The following is an 18,894-nucleotide window of genomic DNA, read 5'->3' as shown; positions in this document are numbered from 1 at the left end:
ATTTAGAAGGGGTTCCTCTTCTTGAAGCAAATTGCATTATTCATGTTACTGTTATCCTGTTCAAAAATAAATATTCTATTTATTCTATTGAACAAAATTATTTCTTCCGATAAAATTCATCCACTCTTTGATTGGTCCTAATCCTAGAAAATGTTTTTGAAGATACATGCATGGTCTTACTCCCTGAATAGGTTTTTGAAGTTTCATGCAGAGTAACGTGCATTGCAATTATATAGCACGTTTTTGCAGCTAAAAATATTTCCTTTAGCTCATACCACGTCGTGTAGAGCGCTGTAAACACTGCAGCATAGGAATGAGATCGATCGAGTGGTTTGTGGATAAACCCTGCTTCCTTACTTATCGCTAAACCGATAAGACCTGTTATCTTTATAAGTTTCACTCTTACTTTGATTGCTTATTTCGGAATATACATGTACTGTCATCAAATTGACTCATATTTGATCATATTGTTTGGCCTTGTGACAATTCATTGGCTATTTTTCTGACATAGACCCAATTACAAACAATAGTAGCTGATTTTTTGTTAGATTAATGAAGGGTTCTGTCATGGATTTTTTTTTACACACATTGTCCATATAATATCGAAACATGAAAATATCTAATAAATATATCTCTATAAATTTTTATGCATGCATAAAGTATATGTGAATTGATGACCGAGTGAAAAAGATTCCACAATGCCCATTGGTTAAACTTGGTTTAATCGTAAAATAAAATTTCTATAAATCTATAAACTTGGTTTAATCGTAAAATAAAATTTCTATAAATCTATTTAAAAACAACTGATATAAGTTTTAAAAAACCAACATTTCTAACTATATTCTGTGTAAAAAATATTTTACGAAACGGTCCGAAAAGGTATTGGTTCAAAAGGCAAATTCTAAGTATTGTATATATTCAAAAGTAACAAATCGATGTTATATTAAATATACATTGTTTTGAACGATGTTAAAAAAATGATCAGATGTGTTGATATAAATATTTCTCAATATTTTATCCGTTCTAAAATATACATTTTGCACGCTTCTACCCATCTTCTTCATTTCAAGAATAATTGTTTAGTCTCATCGTATTGCCGTCACTAGTTGTAAGTTCTGTTGGTGACGCCAGGGCCTGTGGCTGAATTTATTATAAATCATCTCAAAAAGACGATTAACGTGGATTATAAAAATGATTAAGTTAGATTGGACATTTTTGTATGTACTATACACAAGTTTATTGATTCTTAACCTCTAGCTTTAATTCTCGTGGTAAAGTAATAATCTCCAGGAACGCCCACGTGGGTGTCACCCCTACAGCTGTTTATTCAACATTGCAAAGTTCTAGAAAAACTTATAAGCATACCAAAGTTTTAATCCAGCGAGAACATTCTATATTTATAAGGTAGACAGACTATTTTATCAGGCTGGAAGGCTTGAATATATCGCTGTGATCAGGAGGGTGATTGACTTGCAAAACGGAGAATCGGTGCCAAACTTTCTGAAGTCAATGTACGTTTCCCCGAGCAATGAAATCATACGGCTTTACTGATTTTCCCATCGTTTGCGCCTTTAACCTCTGGTCTGTTGATCGTACGCCGTGTAATCAAGTATACACCGGTAAATATAAGGGTGCAATGCTTGTCCATGGATGAGTGCGCAACGAAAACGACACTGGGGGATTAGGACGACCCATTCTCTTTAACTCTGTCGACGTAATCCAGGTCATTCCGGGTTGTCCCGAGGATTTCGGCGATTGCGATATCTGGACGGGGTCGTTCTATGGGAATTCCTGGGCTATTTTTAACAGTCGTTGTACACGGTTAGCCCCATGTCTGTGTTGCTACAGTTCGGATACTTGCTACAGTGAAATGGACCAGGAAGATCAGGGAAGAGAGTTCTGCGAAAACTCCGAAATACTAGCACCAGGTAGGTCACGTGCTTCTGAAAATTGTCTATTGTAGTTAAAGAGGTTATTAATTATGACATATTTGGTGTCCGATCGATATACTCTGGACTGCGATAATTTTGCTGATAACAACCTCCACATTATTGTTATGAAATATTACATTAAGATTTAAATGTCATATGACAATCATGAATGTCAACCTTGTGTAGTATTCTAATCATTGGTACGTGTTAACAATCGGCGTTTTAGAACCTTAAACCAATAGGGTCTCGATTGATTAATACAAAAACTGAAGACCCTTAATATTGTACAACCAAGTGAATTAAGTTTAAACGCAAATGCAGTTTTGTTTGCCGTGTTAAATAGTGTATTCAAATGTAAATAATGTACTTATAGTCAGTACTTATAGAACTATCTACCAAACTGAACGAGTCGAGAGGACTGTTGTTATCATGTGTTTACTTGTCACTTTGGGGTGTCCAGAAAATTAATGACAGAACAACTTTCGTTATTGGGAAACTTTATTAAATCAGTAACTTCGGTAGATAATAGAATGAACTTTGAGGCAACCTTAACTTGTGTTGTACATTGTTGCTACATCAGAATGTGTAGACTTGTAGGTTAGATTACATGTAATTTTTTCACCTCTATATTCCTCGGACAAAGTAATAAAGGATATATAATTTGTAATTTAAAAAACAATATCTTATAGAAACAAAAACTGTTTATGAAATCCTTTGGTTTTAGAAAAAAATCCAAGTAGATTCCTACATGACACAGAACATGATATTTGACTGAATGAGATGATTAAATGAATTTGTAATTGGTCCGATATAATCTCTAGAAAAAGGCGTATGTATGAATCATATACAGTAACTTAAAATAAGTTAAACATAATTTTACCCGTATATTGAAAAACAAACCTATACATGTACATGTATTTTAAAGAAATTTCTTCGCTTATCAGGAAATTAATGTATTTAAGAAATAACAAACATAAACAATGATTACTAGTATTCAATTAAGACAAACAAATCAATTTAGTTATCAACTGAAAGTTTTATTCAAGTATCAAAAGATATGAGGCAATAAAATTGAATCTTCCTTATAATTGCAAATTATTCAATGGCGAGTGAAATATTGATATTATTCAGATACACGTATATCTGAGTACAATGTACGTCATATGGTAATAATCATGAGGTAACGACACATACTGCCACGCCCTTTTGACCGAAGGTTGAAATGGAACTTAGCATATCTATAAACTAAATCAGTTATTTTTTTTAACTTTAAACATGGACACAGTCGAGAATAAATATTTCCTATATGAGAACAAATTCTCACAAGATACCAATAATATTCAAATAAAAAAAATTGTCCCATAATATAACGGTTTTTGTGTTGTAGAATCAGAACAAGATGGATATAAAGCAATCAAGAAAACTCTGTCCGTGTAAGTATACTGGTACAGACACCTGCTAAATTAAAGATCCGTGTATTCTGAGAAATATCTATGTAAATTATAATGATTTGAAGTTTTGAAAGTTCTTCTTAAATTATTCTATATAGAATTTAGTTGTTATCTATACCGTTTGCCAATTTTCTACTATTACACTGATTAATTATTTAATAATTTTTATAGTATGTGTAAAAACATCACAAAAGCAGTAGACAATTGAAATTATTTCTTACAAATAAAAGTATATCTTGCACTAGTAGAATAGAGTCAATAGACAGAGGTTTGCCTTCTTTACGCATTGTTAAATGACCTAAATTCATATCTGAAGATCTAACTTTAAAAAAATCGATAGGCTAAGAATTAAACTTTGGAAAGCTGATACGTGCAAATTGTATGAGGTAAAATTTTAAGCAAACATTAACAAGCAAACAATCGGGGATGGTTTCACGTGAGGTGTATTTTATTTCCCACTAATTATCAGCTTTATCAAAATGCAAAGGTAACGCGATATTCAACTACGGTAAATATATATATATATATAACGTACAAATACATCAGCATTATCAGCATTTCTATTTAATGCGGATGGATTAGTTTTACCTATTGACAAATGTATAATACAAATATCTTATGAAATGAGAACATATAAAATCAGTTTTTGTTCTGTTCTGGCAGTTTGATTGGACGTAAATCTAAAAACAGAAAACTCAAAGAAAAACCACATGTCCAATCTCAGAGAGATGAAGACTCCGGGGCTTTCACCTCAAATTACGAATATCAAAGAGAGTCTCATCCAATGCAAGAGACCAGTGAACCGGCCTGGGTCTACCCACAGTCCTCTTGTCCACCACGTGACCCGGCCCCCCTCCCTTCCTCTGCTGACAACACCTACCGTTTTTGTCACGAGACACGTGGGTTTGCCGTTCTAATCATCAACAGCAAGTTCGACGACCAGGCTAAAAGGGAGAATGCTGTCTGGGACGAATATTACATGTACAAGATGTTTAAAGAACTGAATTTTGACGTTTATATTCTAAGGAACCTTGCATCAAAAGAACTGTTGGAGAAAATGAAAGGTACACATGTATCGATATCATGTCCCTTCATTATAAACACACGACTATTGAATTGTAATATCATGTTGATAAAATGGCGGTAAACGTGCACTCAAAAATGCTTTCCTTTTGAAAAAAACACTCCTTCAAGCCCTTGTATATATGAATATGCATAATATAAATACTCTCTTCTTAGAACATGCAATCTTGTAATAGAGTATCGGCATTAAGCCGTAAGCAAGAAATTGAAAAGATATAAAAAAAAACATCAAAATTTATCCTAATGATACTAGTACCAGTATTTTGATAAACATGGATGGAGTTATAGATCGTATGAGGAGATCTGTACATTGTTAATTTACTAAAACAATTATTTTTTATCGCACTGCGTCGTCGCAAAGATTTTTCACCGCGAACTAGTCTTTTTCGCCGCGAACTAGTCTTAACTTGTTCATATACTAATTAACAACAGTGGTTTCATAGCAACTTGTCGCTGTGAACAGTTTATAGGATGTTAATCCAGGAATAATGTAGTCGCGAAAAAAGTTCGTATATAGTACAAATACCAAAATCTACGAGTACTAGTATATAATTATTCTTCATCGATATCCCCATCGCAGAATATATCATTAATAAATATGTTAATCTCCCTTTATAAACACAAAATTACTTTGCATATGAATATATAAAAATCAAAAATAAAAACTTGAATTTATATAACCGTGAAGAGGTCCCTTCTGCCTAAGTCAAAGCTTGTTAACTTAAACTCAATGGGACCGAAAAAACTTCGAGGTATCCAAGTAATTGAGATATCCAGTGTCAAATGCTTTAGGAATAAGGAGTTTGGACTTCCAAATCACTTCGACATATCTATGGTATTCGAGATATTAGTGTTCGAGATTGCAAAATTCAACTGTTTGTATATTGGTGTTCATTTTCTAGCTTACCAATGTTTACAGTATTGAGTGTGTTGTTTTGTAGCAATACGGGATGCTGTCAGTGCGGAGTCTGACTGCTTCGCCTGTGTGATTAGTTCTCACGGGATGGAGGGTAAAGTTAGCTCCGTCCACCCCCAGGTCGAGAAACCGTTTATCAGGATAGAGCACTTCACCTACACCAGGGACGGGGTGGTCAGAACCAACGAGCTCCTGGAGCTGTTCAATGACCGGAACTGTCGACATCTCAAGGGGAAGCCAAAGATGTTCTTCATTCAGGTGAGACAAAACAGAACCTAATGGGACTGTCAGCTGTTACATATGTATATACAGTAAAACACGCTTATAGCGAAGTGATAAGGACGAATTATTTGTATTCGATACAAATGAAATTCGTAATATACGATAAGTAAGTGTAAGGGTGAGTAAACTGACTTCGCTCCAATCATGAATTTATTGAAAACCGTTCCTCACCATTATTAAGAGAGAGAATTACAGTCCGAGCTTCGACTTCAGACGAAGCTACGCTACATACGGTGTATGTAAATATACACTTAAATTGAATTTAGCATGGCGATATATTGATGAGTAATGCCTTTGATCATTGCAGGCCTGTAGGAGCCGCCTCGATGTGCAGAAACCAGACGAAGTAGATATGGGCGTGGAGGTCCGTCTGATGGAGACTAAAGCAACCACATCAGCCGGTTCTCCAGCAAGATTCTTTACAAGAGGCGATGTGGTCGGGAATTATGACGATTACTCGGGTCGACGACCTGAGGAATTCCGGAGAAACTTCATTGCAGCTACTCTTGACCCTTTGTATGAAAACTACCAAGTTTATGGACTATCCCGTCAGTATCCCGAATACTACCAGGAACACCAAGTCCATGTCCAGGCATCTCTACAGAGGCAGGAACCAGCTCGAACCGGGACTTATAAATTCAAACCTACCGAGCCCGAGCCCGAATCCGAGCCCATTGAGGTTTTCCAGATCCCGTGCTACAATGACTACCTGGTTATGTTTTCTTCCCCAGCAGGTAATAAAAAATGGTCTAAAGGCGTACTTATTATACCTGAAAAATAGTTCATCAAATAAAGACAAAATTCATAAAACCCTCTCTATTAATATCAGAATTGTAAAGTTCCATTAAAACGTTCAAATCTCAACAAAATGTTAAAAGACAAGATGAAGAAGATGGGGGAATAAGATGGCGCAAATGCCCGTTCGGTTTAGTAGTGAAATACAATTTTGAATTTAGTTTTTCCCAATTAAATCTATCTAGATATATTATAATACAAGTTTGCAAAAGCACAATTTCTAACTATATTCAGTTTTTAATATATTTAACAAAAGATAAGAAAAAAATTATTGCCTGAAATTTTGGTGGTATCGAACCCATATCATAAAAACCCAAAGTATATAAGGTTAGCTTATGTAAGATACTCTAACCACTGAGCCATTTCAAACACAACTACATAGGCTGTTTAAATATCATGTGTGACTTTGACAACGGATTTGCGGACTTGCATTATTTTTTCAAAACGTTCAATTGTTGGGATATTAAATGATATTTTTAATTTATAGTGGGTCATCTCTCCATGTTTTTGTTGATTGAAATCGGTTTGTTTTCCAATAAACCTTATTTAGACTTTGAGAAAAATATGGAGCACAGACCCACATTATAACAGAAAATGCCTTGAAGTTCTAAAAAATGACAGTATTTGCAAGTTTTGATACGTATACGCCTGTTTGAGTCAACATATTCCAAGTATTGAACAAATTTATGAGCTAAAAATCAATGATATATTAAACATATATTGTTTTTAATGATTTTTAAAAAAAAAATCGGTTTTATTGATATTATAATTTTTCAGTAGCTTGTCCGATCGTTTATGGGCATTTAACACGCCTTATCCACCCATCTTCTTTCACTTCAGGAACTATTGCGTGGTCCGATTCCGGTAAAGGTGGTTGGCTGATGTACTGTCTGTACCATGTGTTACATGACGTCACTAACACAGACGATGACCTGCTGACGACATTGACACGTGTTTGCGGGAAGATGGCGCGGGACATGGAGACGTACTGTCCCAGCACCCCTCACTACGACAAAGCCAAGTCTGCGGCGTGTGTGTACCACCGACTGTCCAAGGACATTTACCTACAACCTGTCTCCCATTTATGAGAAAGAGAGAGAGAGAGAGTAAGAGAGAGAGAGAGAGAAAGAGACAATGGAGAAATAAAGAGGAAATGCGATAGGAAGAGAGAAATAGAAAAAGAAAGATCGAAGGGTAAAGAGAGAGAGAGAGAGAGAGAGAGAGAGATAAGAGAGAGAGAGAGATAAGAGAAGAAAGAGATAAGAGAAGAAAGAGAGATTAAGGGAGAGTTTAACAAAAAAGCTTTATCGGACAATGATATGTCTCTAGGTAAATTGAAGGGTAAATTATACAAATTGTTCAACCATTTTGCAATGACGTGTTACCTCGGTTTTTGTTTGTTTCTTTTGACGTTTTGATGCATTTTTATAGTTGCTATTCTCCAATTAAATTGTTATAGATATGTATGATGATCAATTTTCGAACTTTATACGTAGTTCAATATATATATTAATAAATTTGATGAGCAATATTTTCAGATTTGATTATTCGAATATTATATATTTATTGCATGATGGTGAGGGAGAGATGACGATTTTTTCCCCAGGAAAAATCATATTTCCTGAGGGCAACGCCCGAGGGAAATATGATTTTTCTGGGGGAATAAATCTTCATATCTCCCTCACCGTTGCCCTCAGGAAATATGATTTTTCTTGGGGGAATAAATATTCATATCTCCCTCACCATCATGCAATACATTGTTTATTTCTCAGTATACCGAACGACGGGTGACTCCGTACAAAACACCGGGTTTGATTGTTTTTTAACTCTTGTAAAGCAAAAACGAAGTGAATGTTTACCTGTTTCTTTCTATGTTAGTTTTCTGATACAAAAAGGATTTAAAAGTTGATATAATCCGAATATTTCTTTTTAGAATTGTTTGATGACATTGTATGCTCATCGTCGGGATTTTTCATACGAAAATAGAATGAGAATTCACGTGGCTTTCAAATGGGAGGAATATGGTGGATACTATGACGATGACAGCGAAATATGAAGTTTTATTGCCCTAGCATGTGATTTTCTAGAACCAATCATATAACACGTTACATATAATTATTATAATGAGCTCGAGGTACCATTCGGCATACAATAAGAAGGTAGCGACCCGCAGAAAAAAATACATAGCCCAAGCGCTGCCGGAAAGGTCAGAGAAGACGCGATTGCATGTATACTCGGTCTGTAAGGAGTGTAGCATTTCTGAGTATTATATCAGTCGATATTGAAATACGAAAAAAGCACCAACTACAAGTTTAGTTCAATATGAAGAGCTGGACCATGCACTTATGTTTACGGGAAACAAGTGTGAATAGAAAATGCCATCGAGTCGTGATTGCTATGGAATTTTTGACTTAACACAGATAAAAGAGGTCGGATATATGAACAAAATTTACAAATTAAAAAAAGAAAGAAATATATAATAAATAAATGTATAAAATAATGGACAGGTAGCAAATAAGAGGGAGCAGTAAAGTCATAGTCAAGGATCTAACTTATCAAGGATCTCATAATTTGTTCAATTTATGATAAACATGCTAAATTCTTACCTTTTTTCATTTACATTGGTATTGGATAGTTACATTTGTCTAACTTGCTGAGATAAACTTTTGAACACTGGGTTTACGCCAAAATTTAACTGAGCGCCACAAGTTGTCTTTCTTTAGACCGGGGAAAATTAGCTCCATCGTGCACAGTTTTATCTACATTTTAAACTTGAAAAGATCCGGTTTAAGAGTATGAAAAACAACTATTTACTTATTTAGATTTCTTCGACAAATCAGGAAGTTTTTTTTAAGAGCAAGGGCAAGTAAGTTTCGTTATTTTTAAAAATATATAATCCTTACATTTGTCTAACTTGCTGAAATAAATTTTTGAACACTGAGTCAACGCTGAAATTTAACTTAGCGCCACAAGTTGTCTTTCTTGTTTTTCAATTTTGATAAAAGAAATCTTAATAAATTTGAATGTTCTAGTTCAATAATGCACGTAATTTTTAAACAATAAAAAACATTGTGCGTAAAATGCATACAAAATTAGGAAAAATCATGCTCAAATTAGCAAAGCCAGCTAATATCTAATCAGAATAAGTAAAACAGTATTTCTTTTTCTCTAGCAATTTAGTTATATCGGATTGAGAACCGTTGATAGAGCACTGCGCTCGCTCAAACGGTTACACCTATAGAAAGCGAAACGAGCTCTATAGACAATTAAAATAAATTTTGGATCCTCGGAAGAGGATATTAACAGTAAAGAAAATGATAAGTGTCGAATGGGAAGGAAAAGAAGTAATGTGTAACAAATATGAACACTGACATTCTCAAACTGAAAAAAAACCCACGCAGATAACTTTAGAATATTCAGAATAGTAAAGCTGCATGGTATGGTTATTTCGCGAAGGACTACAGCATCAATTTAAAGCTGCATGGTCCGATTTTTTTTTACAGCATCAAATAATTTTCCATACAAACCAATTATCCTAGAAAGTTATATACATTTGCCTTTTTACACCAGTAGAATCGGTCTTCTTTCGAAGTAAGATATATTCAAAGAAAATAAAATACAATGTAGTTTCTTTGTGGGCATACGAACAGTAATGAGAATGGTTTTTGTAACAATTTTGTACATCAATGGACATCATTTTATTCATTGAAATATGACTTAATTGACCAGAAAAACTACTGCAATGCTATTTATTATATACATACTTAGAATAACCATCGTTTAAAAGCGAGATAATCGGACCAAGCAGCTTGTGAAATAAAATACAAGTACAGTACACAGTCAGGTTACCAACACTCACTAGCTCTCTTTTGCTTTTGTCGAGTACATTGTAAAAATATTATAAAAAGAAAAAGTGAAACCTTTTTATTGTAGTAACTTTTAATCTTCAAAGTGTGAAATAATAAATTTGCATCAAAATTAATTCGGTAATGTCCCATTCGTCATAAGATTAATACTGCGGGACCCCCCCCCCCTCCCCCATAGGTCTTTTAAAGAAATACACATACCAGTCTGCAAGAATAGAACCCAATATTATTTCTTCCTTTACAAGTTTAATATTTTACCAAAGAGGAATTTAATCGAACAAGATATCCTCACAATATATGTCAGTAGCCTTGAGTCCACACATGGCCGTTCTCCCCTCCCCCTACACACACCTTTGTGGCCCTAAGTGGACCGGGACCGATGAAATTGTCAGGATGACTGTATGACATATTTATTTCCAATTTAAAAATGTGAACATTAGACTGAGAATCCCAAATTTTTTTTTCTTTTTAAAGAATCCCAAAAAATGGCTGCCGTGAAATTTGTACTAAGTATGATAGCAACAGTTGTCTTTGCTGTAATCATGAAAAAACTTGCCACGGTTTGGTAAGAACTTTATAACTATTTTTTAAAATCTTGTTTTTGTAACCTGCTTTGCTTTGGACAGTATTGGCGTGATCACGGTTTAAATCACAGTTTTATAGATGTGTTATTTTTAATGTATGTGAGAAATTCAGTAAGTTTGCATATTAAATTAATGCTCATTTCAGTGTTCTAAAGATATTTCATTGCCTTTGATTTATGTAGGGATGTGTTCAGGAGTCCTGTGATAGCTGTACATGCTCCTGGCCCTTGTATCAGGCTGGAAGGTGCAGGTATGTTTAGGGGGATCTGGTGGTGAAAGAAATGAAGGTTAGAAGAAGAAGAAGAAGAAGAAGAAGAAGAGAGAGAGAGAGAGAGAGAGAGAGAGAGAGAGAGAGAGGTGAGGTGAGGTTATGAATGTATGATGCTCCTGGCCCATGTATCAGGCTGGAAGGTGCAAGTATGTTTAGGGGATATGGTGGTGAAAGAATTGAAGGTTAGAAGAAGAAGAAGAAGAAAAAGAAAAGAGAGAGAGAGAGAGAGAGAGAGAGAGAGAGAGAGAGGTGAGGTTATGAATGTATGATTGTACAGTCAAACCTTATTATGTTAAACTTATAGGCATGGTCTTTGAAAAACTTATGTGCAAGATTCTGAAGTTCAACATTATTTACAATTTTAATACAATACTTTATGTAGAGGGAGGATCTGAGGATTTGACAGCTCTGCCAGATGGAAGAGTATTTATTTCAAGTGGGGTAAGAGAAGTTTCTCTAAAAACAAAGCCTCTTAGTCATTCTTTTTAATCTTATGTTGTTGCAAAGAAGAACAATTTATGCGAATTCCCTATTGAGTGTCAGTTGGCAGCTAGTTAATAATTTTATCATCATCAGGTCATTTCAAGTGAGAAAGGGAAAATACTCCTGATGGATTTCTTAGATCCCACTCACAAGATCAAAGAACTTCAGCTACAGAGTGACCAGAATATGTCAGATGCTCATTATCACGGACTCTCAGTTTGGCAGGATATTGAAACAGGTAAGTGAAAGAAAAGTGTGGAAAAACTCTCACAAAATCTCAAGCAAGACAATGGGAATGTTACTTCTAATATTGTGTTTCATTGGGATCAGGAGGGCTTACATTAGCTGTGATAATGCACCATTCCTCTGGAGAAGACACAGTCGAAATGTTCAAGTTTGATGAGAAGAAACAAATCTTGATCCACAGTAAAACAGTCAGAGATCCTCTGTTCTATGAGTAGGTACTTTTAAATGTATCGCTCATGTTTACAATGTGACTCAAACCCAAGACCTTACTGTTACTCTTGCCACAATGCTGTAATTAATGATATTTGACTTTGTACATGTATTGAAAAGTTTGAATGTGAAACAGTTCCTTACAATATAATTGCATTCAACTCTGCCAGGTTAAATGACCTTGTGCTGGTCAGCGAGAACCAGTTTTATATCACCTGTTCACTGAAGTGGTCACTGCTGGAGTTATTCCTACACCTCAGGTTTGGCGAGGTCCTGTTTTATGATGGCTCTAGGGTGAGAGTTGCGGCAGGGGGACATATTTTTGCCAATGGTATCAACATTTCTCCAGACCACAGGTTAAAAAAATGTTCCATAACCATAACTTCAAGGCATTATCAATTTTAAACTATATGCTCAGATGGAATATGGGATAAATGCCAGTAATTTCCAACTCTTCATTGCTTTTAGGCATGTATATGTGGCTGAGTTATTGGAGAAAGATATATTAGTTTATGAAAGGCAAGATGACAACAGTTTAGTTCTTAAACAGGTATTTAAATTGTACCACTTACATGTACATTTCTAGGTGCTTGGTATCACTTGCATGCCACAAATCGAATCTTCCTAAGTATCCTTTGTCACTGAACTTCTAGGAGAATAATTAAAGACCTGCATTGACCAATAAACACTATAACTACATTAATGTTACATGCCTTAAATAACCTAGCTCAACACTAAGTATAAAAATTCATCTACTGCAACCCTCTAGTATAAACAATTCATCTACTTTTTTACACTGAATACAAACAATTCATCTACCCTAACACCGGATACAAACACAATTTATCTAACTTAACACTAAATACAAACAATTTAACTACCTCAACATCAAATACAAACAATTCATCAAACTTAACACTGAAAACAAACACCTTATCATTGAATAAAAAGAATTATCTACATGTACCTCAAAACTGAATATCTACCTTAACATTTAAAGAAAACAATTTATCTACTTGAACACTGAATACAAACAAATTATTTACCAGAACACTTAATACAAACAATTTATCTACCTCAACACTTAATACAAACAATTTAACTAACTCAAAACTGAATACAAACAATTCATATACCTCATTACTGAATATCTACCTTAACATTGAAAGAAAACAATTTGTCTACCTCAACACTAAAAACAGACAATTTAACTACATTAACATAAATGGAAACAATTTAACTAACTCAACGTGAAATAAAAATAATTTTTCTATCTTAACACTGAATACAAACAGTTCATCTACCTCAACACTGAATACAAACAAATCATTTACCTTCACCAACACATCTTTTTCAACACTTTATATGCACAACATTAAAAACATACAACTCACTTCCTCGGTACACAAAACAATGAACTGATTCACCTTACATTTAACACTTTGTGCTTTATAATTAAAGTCAACATTAATTTACCTAAAACTTGACTACATCAACACAATACTTGCCCAGCACTCTTTAATTGCAACACTACCAAAAAAAATATACTATGCCAAAATACTATTTCTAAATAGTACATCAATATTTCTTGTGAACAGTGGTAAAAAAATCACAGAATAAGATCATAAATTATGAGGATAAGTTTAATAAGATTCAAGACATTTTTCAATCTTATATGTATGTAAAATATGTCATAGTACATGTCATAACTATATTCAAGTTTGTTTCATACATAATGAATGAGATCTTTGTAGACTAAGTATGTGGACTCAGGAGTAGATAACATAGAGGTGGATCCTAAATCTGGGGACCTGTGGGTGGGGGCTCACCCCCGAATCGGTACCCTAATCTACTTCATGCATAGAGAAGGACAAGGGACACCGTCGCCTTCTCAGGTATGTGACACAATAAGACAATGCTGAATTTCTGAATTGATTGTAAATGTTTTAAAGATAGCTTGTACTTTAAGCTCAACTATCAGCTTTATTTTATTATATTTTGTATGGTGTCTGTCTGTTCATCCATCTGTAAACATTTTTACATTTTTAAAATTTTCTTCAGAACAGCTTTTCAACTTTCAATCAGTTTTGATACAAAGAAACCTTTGGTGAAGGGCTTTCAGATTTATTAAAAAAAGGAGGGTGGTTTATTGCCAAGTGGGGATGATAAATTGATAAAAACAAAAAAGAGTGTTTTAAAAGTCTATATCGCTTTAATTAAACAATTATATCAAAACTGTAAATAAGCATCATTCCTGGTATATATCATCGCAAATTCCATATCATAGACTCCCTAGTGTCCAAGAGAGCGCATTAGTTTGTCTGACGTAGTTGCGCATCTGAGCAATGTTTACCATCGGCCTATTGTCATTTGTTTAGGTTTTGAAGATAAAATCAGAGAAAGGAATGTTGAGAGAAGTGATAGAGGTGTTCCTGGATGATGGGGGAGAGATCCCTGCGTCCTCTGTAGCAACGGTGTTTAAGAACAGGATGGTCATTGGGAGCGTAACATCCAACCCATTACTGTGCGACATCAAATACACCAACTGATGACTGCGATTATAGGAGAATTCCACGGCAGATTGATGGTGCAGAAGTGATTGTGTTATAGTGCTCTATAGGAAAGGAAACGTCAATGGTTATTTTGCCCGTGATCTGAGAATATTTTATACAGTAAAGCCTACTGAAAGAAAATACTTTGCAGATGAACAGAAAGAAAACCATTCTATTATTTTATGACCTCTAGTTCGTCTTTATATAGATAAATATCTATATATCTTGTCATCAGTCAATACAAATGAACTAGAGTATCATGTATGATTCATATGACTAGAAAAAATCTATCCTCAAAAATCCAAACAATTTCCCTATTATTTAACATTATCTTTCTATGCCATGTACACTTTATGTAACATATTTGAAAAAATTAATGCTTTGCTTCATTTTTCTATAAAAATGCAGACATCATGAGTGAAAAACTGCATTTTTAAATTAGCGGTATGATAGTATGTATGTATGTACATGTTATTTGCATTTTAAAGAGAATGTTTAATAAGTGAATATGATGTCTGACATCATTGATCATTTGTCATTTATGATCGGAAATATGTACTGTTTTTATAAAGTTTACTGCTTGTGTAAAATAGAGTGTGAAAAAGAGTTCGTGGAACATGTTTTTGTCGTGGTTCAAAATTATTCTTTTGGCTATTTATAATTATAAGTCATCGTGTACAATTACTTGACATTGTGTTCATTGTTGCAGAGCTTTTCTTGTATTCCAACAATTGTGTTTAACTTTTTCAGTTTCTCATGGCAATATTCCCACCTGAGGCAAAGTTACAGAAGAACAGTTGATATTTCAATTGATTTCTTTGTACATAAGATTTAATTAATTTTTTATACTTAAATTGACCCTTTTATTTTCATATTACTAAAATGTCATACGTTACTTAACAGAAGTTTTATAATTGATTTCTGATTAATTTTTATTTATCCGTTCACTGTATTATTTCATTGTTTATGTATGATTTTGAATGGTAAACAATTGTCACTTGGATTTAAATTTTCAGTGCTGAAATATCCCACATTCATGTAAATTTATCTACTATGCTAATCTAAATAAAATTAAAACAAAGTTCCTAGCATAACGTGTGTTAACCGGGTAAAACAAAAAGAGGTGATCTCTGGGTTGGCCAGTTATAGTCTTGTACGGGAGAGTCTAACCCCAAAGCTGCATGAAACAAGAAAATTCAAATAACCAATTTCTTACTAATTGATCATAAGCATACTGCCATGATATTATATAAATACTGCAGAACCATGAAAGGGTAAACTAAATGTGATTGCAGGATGCTTGCAAAGATGTAAGAGGATCTAAGGAAGATTTTAAAAAGAATTTACCTAATTATGCTTGTATCGAACCCCGCAACCCATCTTGGGTCCTATTAGTGATCATGTTTCCAAATGTATATTACAGCACTTTCTTTAAATATCGACATTTCTTGTTAAGTAAAAGATTATCTGTGTCGACCCTATTTTCAAGGTATTAAAAAGATGAGGGGTCTTCATCTGGTTCTTTCTGCCAAGTTCAATTTAAATAGTAAAATTGATTCTAGAAATCTAAAACGTTTACATTGTACTCTTTACCTGGCACGTAGCATCGTTTTCGAATGTAGGGGGATCTTGACAAGCAAAAATAATACAACCCCCCCCCCCCAACTTTTCAAAATCATGAAAATCCTGAGTGTGTGTGGTGGGGGGGGGGGGTGTTGGTGTTACATAGTATAACTACAAGTCTACAACTCAATTTCGCAACTCCATGGGATAACATGGCAACTTCATAATAATTCACTTTTTTATAGTTCACTTGTTTTCTGTGACAAAAAGTGTGTGTGTGTGTGTGGGGGGGGGGGGGGGGGTGGAGGGCAGGCCCCCATGACGATACGTGCCTGTTTACAAAGATATTTACAACACATAGTGCAATCATTGTGGATTTAAAGTGGCTTTCTTGTCAAATTTATGGATATATTTTTTTATTTTATCAACTGACTCTGAATTATAACGCATCTGTATCTACTATTCAGACTGTTTCACCGAATCCAATAAAACATCCTACAAAAATTTTGGCCTTAGTTTAACAATGTACAATTTTTCAGACGCCTTTAAATATCAATTATTCCGCACTCGGCAAGTTAGGAAATACAACAGGAACATATTGTAACTTGTAGCATGGAGTAAAAAGGATGAACCATAAACTGGCTACTTATATCACCACTTTAAACACACACACACACACACACACACACACACACACACACACACCCTTGCAACGTGAGTCAAACGGGTATTAAAGAACAATTCTTAATGTTACGTAAATTGAAGCGTTCACCAGTCTGTTTTGTATTGGAATTTCGGTCATTTTCGCAAACTGAAAATTAATCCATATCATTATTTTACAGAGGAGTGACACGTCAGTGGGATTTGCAATAACCAGAAGTATGGCCCCATATTAAAAGTGTTTGATTAGTGAACCCAAGCTGCAGTTTATTAAGCGAAAAGAGCTATTGAAAATCAACAGCAGACTTATTATGTTGTAAATCATTTTAACAGATTTTGTCGATTATTTTTTTAAAAACCTGTATAAATATCCGTTTCAAAGTGACAATAAGGTGACTATTGTGAACACTACAGACAGGTATGTACACTGATATTTTCATCAAGAAGAATGTATATTAAAATGGAATTTAAAAGTCCTAATACCCTTAAACAATTAATATTAAATCTCTATAAAATGAAGTTATTAGTGGTGTATTTTTAAACAAGTTGTTTACATCTATATGTTTGTTTCCTTTAGAATGAAGCTTTCACTATTTTCTTGTATTACTCGTGACCACGTGGTGTCTGATTGGCGAATCGGAGGGTGCATGGAGGAGGAGACGTCGCTGTCGCAGAATCTGTGTTGCTGGATTTTGCCGATGGGTCTGTTTTGGAAAAAGAAACGAAGTAAGTACAAATATGTTTCGATCTTTATTCAAAGACATAGTTTGTTATAATTTCTCCTTTTTTATTAAACCTCTGATGTAAGGTGTCCGAAAGTTCCTCACTACCCTGCGACTTTGCTGCCTGGGACAAGAACGGAGACGGCCATGTTGATTTAGAGGAGTTTTCTTCCGTAGCCTATCCGTTTGTCAAAGAAGAAGATTCGGCGTCAGCCTTTCAAGCTACAGATAAGGACGGTTAGTTTTCTCATTATGAAATGTTATGGTTAAAACGATATGGCCGAAATATGTGTGAATTGAAGTAAATATTACGCACAAACAATAAATTGCCTAGTTTAATAAAAAAAAACAATCATGATTTACTTATTCAAGTCAAAGCCTGATGCATATCCACAAAATCAACTTAGAATATTCTGTGCATGACTGGCTTTGAAAAATTATTGAACTCTTTATTGACTATCAACTCCACAAATTAGTTGCTTATGGTAGCTGATTGAATCAGGAGACTAAAGGTTTGACAGGAAACATAACGACATAGATGTAAAATTGTCCTTATATTTGCATCAATGCAAGAAATAATGCAATATGCGTTACTCTCGAATATTTATAATATTTCTGTTTCTTTCTTGAAGGAAACCAACAAATTTCGAAGACAGAACTACACAAAGCTGAAGCTGAAATAATGTTCGGAATATGTTAGAGAACAGTTGATACCAAAATAAATCACATTCTGGAGCACTAGTGACGTGATTTTTAATTTGTTGACATGTTCAAATTAAACACACTATTAGGCGTTAGCTTTGGGAAAGTGATTATCTTATGATCCTTTCAGTCGACCACACATAGTCAATACACAATTTAGTCCTTTGAATGTCTTGGTGCATGCACAAAAAAATGAAGATAATTCAACGAACCGAAGTCGTTAAATCGTGATTAAATAAGGAATATGGAATCATTTTTTGAGTATTATGAGGTGATAATTTCGGTCGGGGCGTGATCAAATCCAATAAAGCCCGAAGGGCTTTATGATAGATTTGATCACACCCCGACCAAAATTATTATCTCATAATATTCAAAGAATGATTCCTAATTACTTATATTTATATAATTTGAGGCCATCGTACGATTATATATTTAAATATTAATAAGCAAACCTCGCTGGCGCCTCGATTTGGCGTCATTTGTTTTATGGGTTATATAGTACAAAATCGATACGTAGTGTTATCACAGGCAAAGACACTGGAAAATGTAAATATTTAAAAATATTCAACATTTAAAC

General features: G+C 34.2%; 2 protein-coding genes across 2 annotated transcripts; both read left to right on the top strand.

The window, feature by feature from the left end:
- The first annotated feature begins 1,403 nt into the window (after positions 1–1,403).
- LOC128190082 (uncharacterized) lies at positions 1,404–15,751 on the top strand. Its single transcript, XM_052861991.1, has 13 exons — positions 1,404–1,928; positions 3,319–3,364; positions 4,046–4,446; positions 5,407–5,639; positions 5,971–6,397; positions 7,299–7,409; positions 11,562–11,620; positions 11,756–11,900; positions 11,993–12,119; positions 12,289–12,474; positions 12,587–12,668; positions 13,873–14,013; positions 14,497–15,751. Exons 1-13 carry the CDS (start codon positions 1,871–1,873, stop codon positions 14,665–14,667), a joined length of 2,187 nt encoding a protein of 728 aa, XP_052717951.1. The 5' UTR covers positions 1,404–1,870; the 3' UTR covers positions 14,668–15,751.
- Positions 15,752–16,845: 1,094 nt separating this feature from the next.
- Positions 16,846–18,368, top strand: LOC128187640 (uncharacterized). Its single transcript, XM_052858045.1, has 4 exons — positions 16,846–16,850; positions 17,478–17,619; positions 17,702–17,852; positions 18,248–18,368. Exons 1-4 carry the CDS (start codon positions 16,846–16,848, stop codon positions 18,313–18,315), a joined length of 366 nt encoding a protein of 121 aa, XP_052714005.1. The 3' UTR covers positions 18,316–18,368.
- The last annotated feature ends 526 nt before the right edge of the window (positions 18,369–18,894 follow it).

The sequence above is a fragment of the Crassostrea angulata genome, chromosome 6, assembly GCF_025612915.1.
Source record: "Crassostrea angulata isolate pt1a10 chromosome 6, ASM2561291v2, whole genome shotgun sequence".
Taxonomy (NCBI): Eukaryota; Metazoa; Mollusca; class Bivalvia; order Ostreida; family Ostreidae; genus Magallana; species Magallana angulata.
Note: the sequence above shows the minus strand (reverse complement) of the source record. Positions and strands in the feature narration are given on the sequence as shown.